The sequence below is a fragment of the Pleuronectes platessa genome, chromosome 6 (assembly GCF_947347685.1).
Source record: "Pleuronectes platessa chromosome 6, fPlePla1.1, whole genome shotgun sequence".
NCBI classification, from domain to species: domain Eukaryota; kingdom Metazoa; phylum Chordata; class Actinopteri; order Pleuronectiformes; family Pleuronectidae; genus Pleuronectes; species Pleuronectes platessa.
This window is the reverse complement of record NC_070631.1, coordinates 28,001,842-28,016,042: the sequence shown is the minus strand read 5'-3', so window position 1 is coordinate 28,016,042 and position 14,201 is coordinate 28,001,842. Positions and strand designations below refer to the sequence as shown.

Here is a 14,201-nt window from a genome sequence, read left to right as displayed (position 1 = left end):
TGGAGAGGGCGGTCCTATCTGTCCGTGTCCGTCAAAACGGAGAAGCATACATTGGCCTTTAGCTCCGGGCTGCTTCGTTCAGCTGCTAACAACTTCGCTGTGCTGCGTTCAGGGTAACTCGGATATCCCGACCTCCTGTCACATAGCGAACATGCAATAGTTTCATCGATGAACATACACACAGACACACACACAGACAGACAAAGGGATCGTGGAGGGGCTACAGCTTTGGAGGCTAACACTGCTGCAACTTTTGCGGCGAAATGCTCTTAAAACCCTGGGTATGAGTCTATTTTGAAGCGAGCGAGGGAGGCGGCAACGAGCTGCTGGTGACCGGCACCGGTTCGTGCAGCTCGGTGTGCGTGGAGCAAATCTGTACGGGCCACAAAAGTTATAAGGCACAGCTCTCTCCCCCCCTCCTCCTCCTCCTCCTCCGCTTCGCCGCCCGGGCATCACAGGAGAGGCTGTCGGCTGCAGCCGGAGACGGGGGGTGTCCTGGAACACGTTCACCGAGCAGCCGGCTGCCGACGACGCCGGCTGGCAAGCCGGGCACTGATTGCTATGAGGCTAACGCCACCTAGCTTACATGTCACCGTCAATTACCGAAACAAAACAACAGCTTTTCTAGTTGAAGATGTAACCTATAAACAGAATTTACTCGGGTTGTGATAGCAGTTTACTATCGATCCAGTTTTATTTAACATTTACTGAACTGAAATGCATCTTACTTGATCACAATGTAGGTCAGGAACAACATAAAACAGTAAACCTTAAATCACATGGAAATGTGATTCAATTAGAATAAGAAAAAAAATAAAACAATATATATTTCTCCTTTTTAGGCAGTTAACCAAATACTTAACCCTAACCCTAACCCTTAAAAATACTTTTAACAAGTTAAACTCCAAAATTAAACAACAGGAGAATCACAGCTTGACCACACGTTGCTTGCAGGCATTGAAGAAGAGATCTACCCGCGAGAACTTCGTCTCCAAGGTAACAATAACACACACCGTAAAACAGCAGTCGTAAAGCTGCCGCAACATAAAGTGGTCGTAACCCTTAAAGAGACACACACCAAAAACAGTGATAATACAGAAAAGCATTAGCTGACTGAAAATATATCTGGGTTACATCGACACTCACTGCGACACGAGACACGCGCTGTCAACGCTCCCCTGTCCGTGGGGAGATTAGTCAGGCGGCTGCTGCTAACCGTAAACAAACACCAACAGGTCCACAAGAAGCGAGCCCCTGACATGGAGCCACAGCCCGACATCACCTAACGAGCCCGAGCTGAGGAGGGGGCTTTGGCATGTGACTTACCCCGACCGCAGGCTCTGCTTCTCGGACAGATCTCCGCTGCTTCCCGGGTGGGCTGCCACATGCAATTCTGCTGTAAAAACGTGCACAAACAGCCATTCCACATAGTGCAGCCACTTTAAACACAAACTAACAGCAAGCTAGCGTTAGCTCCCTGCTGCTAACCGTAAACAAACGCCGACAGGTCCACCAGAAGCGAGCCACTGACATGGAGCCAGCATCCCGACGACATCACCCAGCGAGCCCAAGCTGAGGAGGGGGCTTGGGCTTGTGACTTACCCCGACCGCAGGCTCTGCTTCTCGGCCAGATCTCTGCCTCTCACCCCGCTCACCGGCTGGTTAGTCCCCCCTCGGCTAGCTTCCCAGCCAACACCCGCCGCCTCGAGCTGAGGAGGGTGCTATGGCTCGTAACGTAACCCGGTCTCCTCCTCCACCAGATCTCCGCCTCTAGTTTCTTACATGGAGGAACCACAACAAATCGCGGGAGTTGTTTTCTTCCAGAGTTTTTGGGACGGTAGACATTCCAGATACCCATATTAACCTGTAGAAGCACTACAAAAGTGGATTTTTCATAATATGTCCCCTTTAAGGGAGGCAGAGGAGTAGGTAAACATAAGACACTCGGAGCAAGAGAGAGCAGTGGAGCAACAGGGAGAGAGAGAAGACATCGCTGCTATAGAGCTACGAGGGTGAGCTCAAACAGAACAGTGAATCACTAAGCACGATAGAGTATGGGTTGTTATGTGTGGGTGTTTAACTACAGACCGGTGATTTTAGCCGTAGTGCTACAGAGAGAAAGCTGTGTTCAGCAGAGGAGCTGATACAGAGATCGACTACCACCAGCAGCAAGAAAACAGGAAATGACATAGCATGCTTACCGTAATGATGTCAGCAGTGTGCGAGTTTAGTATAGTATAACTTCACATACAACTTTATTAGCTTTGTTATCAAATATGTTTTGCAGCTCCAGACAAATTGTATTTGGGGGAAGAGGATCCATTGTATTCCTTAAAAAGGCTACTGTTTAAGCACTTTATTTGTTGCAATATTTTGTTTGATGGACGTGTGGCGGGAGGCTTTGAATAATGAAAAATATGAACATAAATCACGAACTTCTCTTTAGAATACAATTATTAACAACATAGGTTAGGTTTCAGTTAAAAATTAGTTGAATACCATTGTAATCAAAATGTCAATCAACGTACCTTGGTCAAATCTTAAACACAGGTCTATTAATAAGGCTTTATTGTGGTACATAGACAGTCATTGAGGCACAACAATAGTTTTCTGGTGAATGTTCAGCTCAAATCTAGAAGGCCCTACAAGTCATGATCAGAGGAACATGAATCAGAATAAGTTCAGGTATTGCACATCTTGAGCATACCACCCAAAAATCCACTAGAATGCAGGAAGGAATCTACTTAAACCAAAATTTCCTGGGGGTGGACCTTCAGCTATGTCTTTGCTTCACAGAATGTAACCAATGTTGTCCATCTCCAGTAGGCGGCCCCTATCAACGACTTCGGGCCCCACAAACCACCAGAATGCAGGGCACAACATGGATACAACGCCAAATTAATTCCAATTCCCTGATATTTGAGCCACCAATGTGTGTGGCTGCGTGCGCTACCAAATTTTGGTCACCCCCGACAAAATCTAACTCCAAGGTTTTTTTAAAAGTTGGCAGCTTTGTAAAAACAATGCATACATCTCCTGCTTAAACAATTGTTAAGAAGCTATTAATTAGATTAAATATGGATAAGCAACATTTAGCAGACAAAATGTATTTTTCAATTTACTTTTCAAGGCAAAATGGCTGCCATACAAGATGCTTGGCAATGAGGTTTAGTGTCCTTCAAAACGTATCCATCAATTGAAGTGAATTATCTGAATGCATTTAAGAATGTTATCAGATTTCGAATTTCTGAGGGGTCTTTATTTTAATGTTTTTTTAGTAAACACCGTATAGCTACAGAAGACATTGGCCCAATTTGCTGTGAATATTGCAGTTACAATACAACACATATAGCTCCTCTTGACTTCCATGGTCAACATGTTCATCAACTCCTCATACAGAACAAAGGGGGAACACATTTGATAACATCGTGGTGGTATATATATATATATATATATATACAGTGCCTTGCATAAGTATTCACCCCCCTTGGACTTTTTCCCATTATGTACTGTTACTAACTGGAATTCAAATAGACTTAAATAAACTTTTTCCCGTTTGATCAACAACACATGCATAGTACTTTGGAGGTGCAAAATACATTTTATTGTGACACAAACAATAATGAGAACAAAAAAGTTGACATCTGTTGGGTGCATAAGTATTCACCCCCCTGTGTCAATACTTGGTAGAACCCCCTTTCGCTGCAATTACAGCTGCAAGTCTTTTGGGGTATGTCTCTACCAGCTTTGCACATCTAGAGATGGAAAGGTTTGTCCATTCTTCTTGGCAAAAAAGATGAAGCTCAGTCAGATTGGATGGAGACAGTCTGTGAACCGCAATCTTCAAGTCTTGCCATAGATTCTCTATTGGATTGAGGTCTGGGCTTTGACTGGGCCATTTTAAGACATTAACATTCTTTAATCCAAACCATTCCTTTGTAGCTCTGGCTGTATGTTTAGGGTCATTGTCCTGCTGGAAGATGAACCTCCGCCCCAGTCTCAAGTCTTTTGCAGACTGCATCAGATTTTCTTCAAGGATTTCCCTGTATTTGGCTCCATCCATCTTTCCCTCTATTCTGACCAGTTTCCCTGTACCTGCTGAAGAGAAGCATCCCCACAGCATGATGCTACCACCACCATGTTTCACTGTTGGGATGGTGTGCTCAGGGTGATGGGCAGTGTTGGGTTTTCGCCACACATAGCGTTTTGCATTGAGGCCAAAAAGTTCAATTTTGGTCTCATCTGACCAGAGCACCTTCTTCCACGTTTGCTGTGTCTCCCACATGGCTTCTGGCAAACTCCAAACGGGATTTTTTTATGGATCCCTTTCAACAATGGCTTTCTTCTTGCCACTCTTCCATAAAGGCCAGATTTGTGGAGTAGACCACTAATAGTTGTCCTGACAGATTCTCCCACCTCAGCTGTGGATCTCTGCAACTCCTCCAGAGTAACCATGGGCCTCCTGGTTGCTTCTCTGATTAATTTTCTCCTTGTCCGACTCTTCAGTTTGGGTGGACGGCCTCCTCTTGGTAGGTTTGCGGTTGTGCCATATTCTTTCCATTTTCTTATGATGGATTTTATGGTGCTCAGAGAGATGTTCAAAGCTCTGGATATTTTTTTATAACCTAACCCTGCTTCATATTTCTCCACAACTTTATCCCTGACCTGTTTGGTGAGCTCCTTGGTCTTCATGATGCTGTTTGTTCAGTAATGATCTCCAACAAACTCTGAGTCCGTCACAGAACAGGTGTATTTATACTGAGATTAAATTGCAGACAGGTGGACCCTATTTACTAATTATGTGACTTGCAAATGTGACTTGTGAATGCAATTGGTCGCACCAGATCTTTGTTAGGGGTTTCACAGTAAAGGGGGTGAATACATATGCACTCAACACTTTTCAGATTTTTATTTGTAAATAATTGTGAAATCCATGTAATATTTCCCCCCACTTCCAAATGATGCACTATTTTGTGTTGGTCCATTACATAAACTCACGATGAAATACATTTTAATCTGTGGTTATACCATGACAAAATGTAGAAAAGTCCAAAGGGGGTGAATACTTATGCAAGGCACTGTATATATCAACTTGACATAGTAACAGGACTATGTTTGGTTCTTTTTTACACTCTTGAGGAATTGACTGTCTATATCACTATTGAAGCCATGATCCTTTCTGCGGTAGATTGAATCTCTCTTGGTCTCCAAAGGACTGCTCTTTAATGGCCACCGTGACTTCGGTTTTCTCCAATCAACCAGTCAATCCCGATGAATGTCAGACTCATGGTCATGAATATGAAGCCCAGCGCTGTGAAACATGAAGCCTAAAAAACCCAAAGAGAATATGTTAATGATAATAACACTTTATTTGCCTCACCTCACCTGTGGAGAGAAAAAACGTCCTCATTAGACGGCCTTGTTGTTATAATGAAAATCATAACCTTCAGTTATACCTTGGCGTAATCAGGTGTTTCAGCCTCTTATTTGGAAAAGCTGACGTGAGGATAAGTTTAGGATAAAGGTAAATCTTACTGGCTACTGGCTTGTATGGCAATGCTATAAAAAAGCAATGTGGCCCATTCAGTAGATCAGACGTCATTACCTCTATGCGTTTTTTATAGAATCACTCTTCTCTCTGCCTATTGACTGTTAGATAGATTTGGGATTCATTCACCAATATGTTCTAACGTTTTTCTTCAATTTGTTCTCAAGAAAGTTCCTAAGAAAACCAAAATTGTTTGAACCTGTGTTCTTATATTGATTAATCTGATAAGGTGCGTTCGAGACTTGATCTGTCGGCAGCTACAGTGAAGTATAAAATAAGACAGCCGTTTATATATACAAACATGTACTTTCTTATGAAAATAAGACAGAGAGAATGGGAGGTGACATGCAGCAGAGGGCCACAAGCCGGAATCGAAACGAGGCCACTGCCCTGTATGTTTGATCTGATTTATGTTTCAATAAAAACAGTTCCGAAAAATAAATACAAAGGATAACCTACAACCTACAACAGCATTACTTAACTAAGTCTTCCTTCGTTCTTTTTAAATAGTTCTTCATGTATTTTGTTCTTATAGTGTCTGTACACTATGGACACCAAGTCCATCGTGTTTTCTGAGATCTTTATTCTATTTTTTTGCTCTGTTACGGACCATATCTGGTCAACATTCCCCTCGAGCTGAGAAGTGGAAGCTTCGCTGGTGCCCAGTGCCTTGCGATGAGGAAACGCTTGACCTGTCTTACCATCCATAGTTATCATAATAATAATGATGGCTTAAATTCATAAAGCGTCTTTCACTGGACCCAAGGAAGCTTTATATATGGGAAATGTAATGTCTCTACCTAAAAAGATGGACGAGTTAGCGGTGTTGAGCCGGTATAAGAGGGATTACCGGCAGTGTAGGATTATGCTGTTAACAGAGACATGGCTAACCAGAGCAACCCCTGATACGGTCACCATGCTGGACGGATTCAAGCTGATTTGGGCTGACAGGACAGTCAAGAATAATAAGAGTAAAGGAGGGCTGGTAGTGTTTGTGAATAATAGATAGTGTAACTCTGGGCACATCTTTATTAAAGAACAGCCATGCAGTAGAGAGAAACGGGTTCAGTAAGAGTTGTAAATACATCTGTGTAGACATTGTTTCACTGAAGAATAAACAGACAAAAATTATCTTTCACCTGAGTTTTATAGTTTTTCTGTTGAAATTCTGTCACAAACATGCATTTTAAAATGTTATAACCACTGTCTGTACGCGTTTCAAAAATAAAAGCACTCTACCGTTTCGGTTGAAGGGATCCATTCTTTTGTTTAAAAATGTTTTTTTATTGGGAAATATTTGCAGGAGTGATAGACGCACAGCTTCATACTGTATAGTACTTATAGTACTTGTATTTATTTGAGTAGGGGAGAGCGGGGTAATGTGAGACATCGGGTAATGTGAGACACCCCCTGTATCTAGGCAACGGTACACATTTGTGGTCATGTGACCATTATGTTTTCAAGTAATAGTTTTTTGCATGTAAAAGTAAATTTTCTTGCTTTGAACTGAATCAACTGTTGTGTTAAAAACAAATTGATCCAGGTAGAAAAACTTATGTCATACATGTGGATGAACTTCCAACATATAAAACCATGTGATTGATGCTAGCTAAAGCTTAGCCTGAATTGCTAAGAGATGTTGTTTTTTCTAAATCGGTGGCTGTGGCTTAAAGTGAGACCAATGCTGTGGGGTAAAATGAGACATTAAGCACAAGTTAAGTTTAGTCTTAAACATAACAAACAGCAGTCGCTCCGTCGCCCTCCTCTCCGTGCCGCCGGAGGCTCAGTGTGCGGCATCGGGAGGTCCTCATCCGGTGGCGCCTCACGGCGTCGCTGGTGCGGGGGCTTTCTTAGCAGCTGACTGAGAACTGGTGCGGACCAGGGGAATCCGATTGTTTAATAAAAACAAGCATCGCGAAGGGCCACGGAGGGTGTTGACGCGATGTGATTTCTGCCCGACACTCAAAACAGGTAAAACTGAGGAGGGCTTGTTAAGTTATCTTGACTCACGCAGTGTAACTTGGCGTAAAAAGTATGAGCGTAGCGTCTGTTTAAGTACTTTATTCTCATGTGCACCGGCTCTATTCATCCGTCTCATGCACAGGTAACAAGGGAACTGACAACATATGTCATACACACAGAAGCCGTAACACCTCTAATAAACGGGCAATACTGCTACCGTAAAACAATGAGAAGAGCATTCTCTATAATGATACTTTAACAGGGCTGTTTTAGACAGGGTAAAAAGGTGCTGTTTTAAATTATCCTTGTGGTATTTTGACCAAAATATGTTAGTAATTTCCTTAAGATCCCAAGGAACCATTTCAACTTGCGGTAAAATGGGCATAATATGTCTCTGTTAAATAAAGTTTAGTTAAATCAAAGATTGTTTCATAAATCTGATTCAATTTGTGCTCATTAAAAGATAAGAGTGATGAAGGGCTGAACATTTTTTAAATAGTGCTTTTTAAGTAATGATTTAATTATTTTTCTGGCACCAAAGGGTTAATGAATAACAACAAAAAGAAAATAAACAAATATCGGTATCGGCTATCGGACAGATTGTTATTTTAAATTGGTATCGGTATCGGCCAAGAATTTCCATATCGGGGCATCCCTAGTTTTATTTTTTAACTTCATAAACATTGTAGAAAAGCCATCATGCGAAGAAACTACACCAGGAAGACAACCTGGGGCCAAACACCCCTCGCAGAGATGGAGAGTGCAGCCGCTGAGGTCATGCAAGGAAAGAAGTCCTTAAGAAAAGCTGGAAGGGATAGAAATATTGACAAGACAACCCTCAAAAGATTCATAAAGAAAAAGAGAAAGAGAAAGTAAAATCAGTAGCCTGGGGTGCAGTAGCAGAGGTAAAGAGAATATTCACAGATGAGATGGAGGAGGAGCTTGCAAAACACTTAAAACAACTAGCTGACCAGTTCCATGGCCTTGCTCCAGTTAAGTGCCGTGAACTGGCATTTGAATACGCAGAGAAAAACAATATCCCTGTCCCTGCCAATTGGACAGAGAAACAATGTGCAGGTAAGCTAGGGTGTGCAAGAGATCACATGAATCATAATAATCATAAATGTGCTTAATTGACCAATCCCCATGATTCTGTTACTAGTCCGATATTAGTTTTGGAATGTATGGCTGTCAATCTAGCTGTCAGGATTTTAACTATTACAACATGTGTTGTTATTGTAGTTTTAAAGTGGAAAAAGTAATTTAATCACTTTACCCCCTTGATTTCTCTGGTCTGTCTCACTTTACCCCTATGCTGGGGTAAAGTGAGACACAAGACCACTTTTTAAAAAACAGTCATATTTTCACTACCCTTTGTCCTGAAGACATTCTGATCATTTCCATTGCTAGGAAACATCCTGAATTAATGGGAAATGTGTACATTTTACTGATATATCATTTTAGCTCGCCTACAGGGGAGCAAATGTAAAAAATGTCTCACATTACCCCGCTCTCCCCTACAAGGGACTACTTTCAAACAAGGAAATAATCATAGTTATGGCCATATTCAAGGCAAAGCCGATGTAAAAATATTTATTTACATTTAATATAGCTCCTCTACAGAACATGTTGAACTCATGCTAAATATTGTGCACAGAACAGATGCTGTAAATATGAATTGATATTTATGTGAATACTTAGCATTGAATTATTGAAGATACACAACTGCCTTTCTTTGTGTATATGTATGCTATACCTTCACTACTATACCTTCAAAACTATTAAAAATGACATTTGGAATTGAAAAATGTCTGAGTGAATAATCTCCTGCTGGGCTTTTCCTATGTGATGTGTCATGTGTCCCTACAGGGGTCTTGTAGTTATATCTGCCTCTGGGACTTTTTCTACCATGCCCTCTACCTCTAGTTCTGGGCATCCTTAACCTGCATCCACTCCCTGAGTGGCTGTCTTTGTGTGTGTATGTGTCAGAGCAGAGCCTCACCAGCTACATCTCATCTGTCATCCCCCCTCTACATATACTCTTGCTACCGGTGTTTGCGTTTAGTTCTTGTTGCCTGATCCGCATCCTGTTCCCCATTTCCCATCCAGCTCTTCCTGTTCAGACTCCGGCCCCTGTTTCCCGTCCCTCATCTTGTCACAGCCCTGCTGTCCTATCCAGGCGCCTGGCATTTCTCCCATCTCCTTGGATCACCTTCATCTCCTTTCACCTCTTGCCCCACCGTTTCTACCCAAGCCAAGCTACTGGTTCTTGGCTACCACCTCCAGCATTCCCTAACCTGCAGCCCATTTCCCTTTGCCTGGCAATGGATCTCTTTCACCCACTCCTGCCTCTAAGCCTATGTATGAACCTGGGTTCACCTGTTCTGCAGCCACGCGTAACACAGGACAAACTCCACTATCTACTGTGGGAATTTCCACATGTTATGGAAACAGCTGCGTATGTTCCTCCGCTAAGGTAACGCTGATGCAGCCTGTGATGACCTCCACTCTGTGGTGAGCAGGCTGCAGACACAGCACCCACACGCTCTCCTCCTCATATCTTACGACTTTAATTATGCCTCTCCCTCCTCCATCTATCCACTTTCACCCACAACATACACAACATAATACAGAACCTTTTCTATGCCAACACCAAGGAGGCATATAACTCATCTCCACTCCCCCCTTGGAAAATCTGTCTCCAACCTAGTTCATCTCCTGCCTGTGTACAAACCTCTGCTTCACAGGCAACCAGCTGTGACACATTGAAGTGGTGGTCTGAAGACACAGATGAAGCTCTGAAGGACTGTTTCGAGCCAACTGTGTGAAAAGAACCTTTTTGAGTATCATGGAGAGGACATCAACAGTGTCACACACGAAGGTGTACACTTTATTTTGCCAGATAAATGGATATTTTTGGCATAATGAGTTACTGTTCAAGAAAGGGGTTCCTCTGGATGAAGACAGTGTGAAAAATTATGTTTTCCAGATGGTGGTGCCAGCAAAGTTTTTTTCCCATGTCTTGAAAGTTGCAAATGACGAGTGTGGACATTTTGGTGTCCTTAAAAACGGTCCTTAACATCTTAAAATATTTATTTTGATCACACATGAACAGGGATGTATCTGTATATATTAAAACCTCTCATGTGTACCAACTAACAGGAAACCTGAAACAGAGTCTCAAGCCTGCACCATTGCAGCCTATTCCAGCCGTAAGTGAACCATTCCACACCTTTTAGTGGACCATGTGGGTTCGTTGGGTTCATCTCATATGTTTGGGTTTAGGTGTTGAATCTGTTCTGTATTAAACAAAAGCAATCCTCGGCTTATCATGCGCAGAGCCAAGGTGTCTTGGAGAAGATTTCACTAGACTCTGAAGTCTCTTCTGCGTGCGTACTGTACTGAGCTTCATAGAGACTGGGAAGAGGAGTTTCCATGACTTATGTTGGCTGCGAGGGAGGCGGCACAGGAAAGTAGAGGCGTTTGTTTATGGCTGGTTGTGTGGCCCGGTTAAAATTGTGTGCGTCCCAGCGCAAAATGAGAAAGAGGTATGACTGCCGTACTGAGCGCCATGAGTCCAGTCCAGGAGACAAGGTTATTGTACATATGCCTATTGTGGGTTCTCTATTCCAGGCTAAGTACAACCCTTACTACAGGCGTGTAGGTGAATCTGACTTTCCCCTGACTTTGACATTTTCTCTTGAGATCAGTTGACGAATGAGGCCATTGTTTAAATTTTTTTTGTCTCACCCCTTTAAATCCAACAAAGATTTGTACCGACCTGTATCTTTGGTCTGGAGTTCATAGGCTCCTGGTCAGAGGGGATGATGCGGATGTAGAACAGTCCAGGAAGGATAAAGATCAGACTGGGAGCAGTGGTGGCTCCTGAACACCCATAGAAGTCACAATTAATCATTGCATTTTGAAATAAAATTTATCTCAGAGGAAGTTGTCACTTGGTGATACTGTAAATCTGTCTGTTTCTATCTTCAGGTTGATTTATTGGACTTCTTTGTAGTGCTGCAGTTTGCTTCTTTTACAAAGTTCCTTTTTACCTTTTCTCGTAAGTCTAAAATCTCACCAATTATGCCAAAGATATATCGAATATTGGGAACAAAGATGACCAGCAGGTTGACAGAAAACAGCAGACACACTGCAATGGCAATATGACGAAGCCAGTGGAAGGGCTTCCCTGGAAACAGTATCTGCAGGAGGGCACGGCGGATCTGACAGAAACACAGACATAAGGGTACATTTACAACTCAGGCAAAATAATTATCATAATCATCATATACAATGATGAGCTCAATAAAATCTGTAACTGAATCACTCTGTGAACCTGGTCCTGGCAACTGAGCTATAAGTTCATTTATTTTGTCTCAATTGGCCTCCCTCACTAATGTCTTAACTTTTTTACTTGAATTAGTTCTGAAGAAAGTTCTGGAGGAGACTGTGTCAGACTCACAGGTATTACTTCTTCTTGTTCTGTGTTTTCAATTGGCCAATTTCAGAGAGTGATGTCGTTTTCCTGTATGTTTTATTTCCACACAGGTTTGACTTATTTTGTATAACCCTGCCCCCTACTTTTAGATTTCATTTTTGTTAATGTTTGTAAAATGGAATGTGTGTATTAAGCCAAGATATGTTCTCACGGGAAACAAGACCACAGGTACAGTCAGCGTGACAGCCACCAGGACAGCCAATCGAACACACAGGATCAGAGAGTCCAGGAGGTCCACCTTACTGTAGGTATGGAGGAGCTCTGCTTCAGTGTTCTCTGCATGCACGCCCGAGCACGCACACACACACACACACACACACACACACACACACACACACACACACACACACACACACACACACACACACACACACATACAGGCACATAATCTGTGACTTTAACTGTCACTTAACAGAGCTATGCTTTGCAACTACATAAAGAAATGTTGCTCTCACCATAGAAGGTCAGATAGCCAAATATGGCAGTTAAGAAGTACATGATGAACATTCCCAGGATGGAAACATTGCCAATGTTCTGCATTCTTCTTTTGGTTGGGCTTTAAATGAACAAGATGACAGGTGCTTTAGCAACACAGTTCATAAAAAAGAAACAAAATAAAGAAGTTAAATTTAAAAAATACTACCTTTTGGAACCTTCTTGCCAAATATAATACTACACAAAACTTATTAAGCAAAAAATACTGTGCTCATCAGTGTCATATGCAAGGCTCTGTTAACCCTCCAAAACTAATGTCATTACTATTTAGTTTTTAAAACTAAATTAATATTTGGAGCATATGATAAGGACTAAATATATGATATGGTTAAATAACTGAACTTATTGAAAGTGAAAAATAATATTGATAAATATATTGTGTGTTTGTTTTAATTTGTATTATTTTATTTGCAGAGGACAGAGAAAGAGTAAGCTGTGAAGGGGAACAGACAGAGAGTGGGGTCGGCCTCGAATCCGGTTAAAACTAGTTACAAAAGCAACTCTGGTCCAAGTTTTTAACCCTAACCCTGTCCCAATTCCTATGAGATGAGATATGTAGTGCCCTTCGCTGGTAGTGTCCCCTGCCACAAGAGAAGCTAGAAAATATTTCCCTTGGAATTGGGAAAACCAACATTATTACAATCACAAGCAATGTCAACTAACGTTATAATATTAACAACCGTTATCAACCAACTTTTTAATAATTTAATCTGACAATTGCAAACAGACAGGACAGATTGGTCTATTGATCTATACACAGCCAGTCAGCATGTCTACTTCCAACCCAGTCTCATCAGAAAATGTTCAATGGTAACGTTGGTCCACTTGGACCGACGTTACCATCTCACAATCTGGCCTCTCAGATTGTGAGATGGTAACATTTAGTCCTCCCATTGTTTTGCATTGGCGTGTTCTCACGTCACGTGACTCTCAAGCTCCCGTCTGCGGAGAGGAAAACATGGCGGAGATTCCTTGTTTTTTCAGATAAAAATATAATTTTGTAACTGAGTTTGGGCATAAAAATACATTCTGACACCATTTCTAGCGAGAAATGTGGTCTTTGCTTCCACAGTCTTCAGCCAGTTCGTGCTTATGATAAATATTTTAATAGTTATCACGCATGTTTTTATCGTTGCTATGATGGTTGCCATGGCACCACGGGCGCAGCTTGGTGTTTAAATCACAGTCCCTGCGTAGTGTCCTTCAGTGATCGTGAATGTTATTCATGTTATATAATAGTAATATTTGAGGCTAGATTACATCTCTAATGAGAAGGATCATGCGAGTCTGTTTATACCGAGGCCGGCCCGAGTGCGCGACCGGCCCGAGTCCGCGAGCCGAGCGGCCCGAGCGGCGCGAGCCGAGCGGCCCGAGTGCGCGAGCGGACCGAGTGCGCGAGCGGACATGACGTGTGGCTGTCGTAAAAACCCTATTTGTAAACAACCAGCCCTTTAACTCGGGGCTGCGTCATAAACACGGCGCGCTTGGAAGACCACGATGTCATCTTCCTTCTGTCAGGTAAGTAGTTTATTGTTTTTAAAGATCGTTACGATCTAGGTTTACAGTCCGAGTGCGGAGAGAGTCCGTCAATCCACACTATGGACGCTGTTCATCAGCTAATACGCCATTGTTAGCCACATGCTTCAGCCCACGGTAGCCTGTGCTACCTGGGAGGTGAATACATGGTTGTTGAAA

At 42.4% G+C, this 14,201-nt stretch overlaps 1 protein-coding gene across 2 annotated transcripts in view; it reads right to left on the bottom strand.

Annotated features, from left to right (window-relative positions):
- Positions 1-2,553: 2,553 nt before the first annotated feature.
- Positions 2,554-14,201, bottom strand: part of LOC128443062 (sodium-coupled neutral amino acid transporter 3) — a 53,091-nt gene continuing 41,443 nt past the window's right edge. For both annotated transcript variants that reach the window (XM_053425767.1, XM_053425768.1), the window contains exons 12-16: positions 12,467-12,567; positions 12,163-12,287; positions 11,592-11,736; positions 11,292-11,395; positions 2,554-5,327 (exon numbers count right to left, since the gene is read on the bottom strand). In XM_053425767.1, coding sequence (XP_053281742.1) covers positions 5,223-5,327; positions 11,292-11,395; positions 11,592-11,736; positions 12,163-12,287; positions 12,467-12,567 — 580 coding nt within the window. In that variant the 3' untranslated portion in view covers positions 2,554-5,222. The remainder of the gene's footprint in view (positions 5,328-11,291; positions 11,396-11,591; positions 11,737-12,162; positions 12,288-12,466; positions 12,568-14,201) is intronic.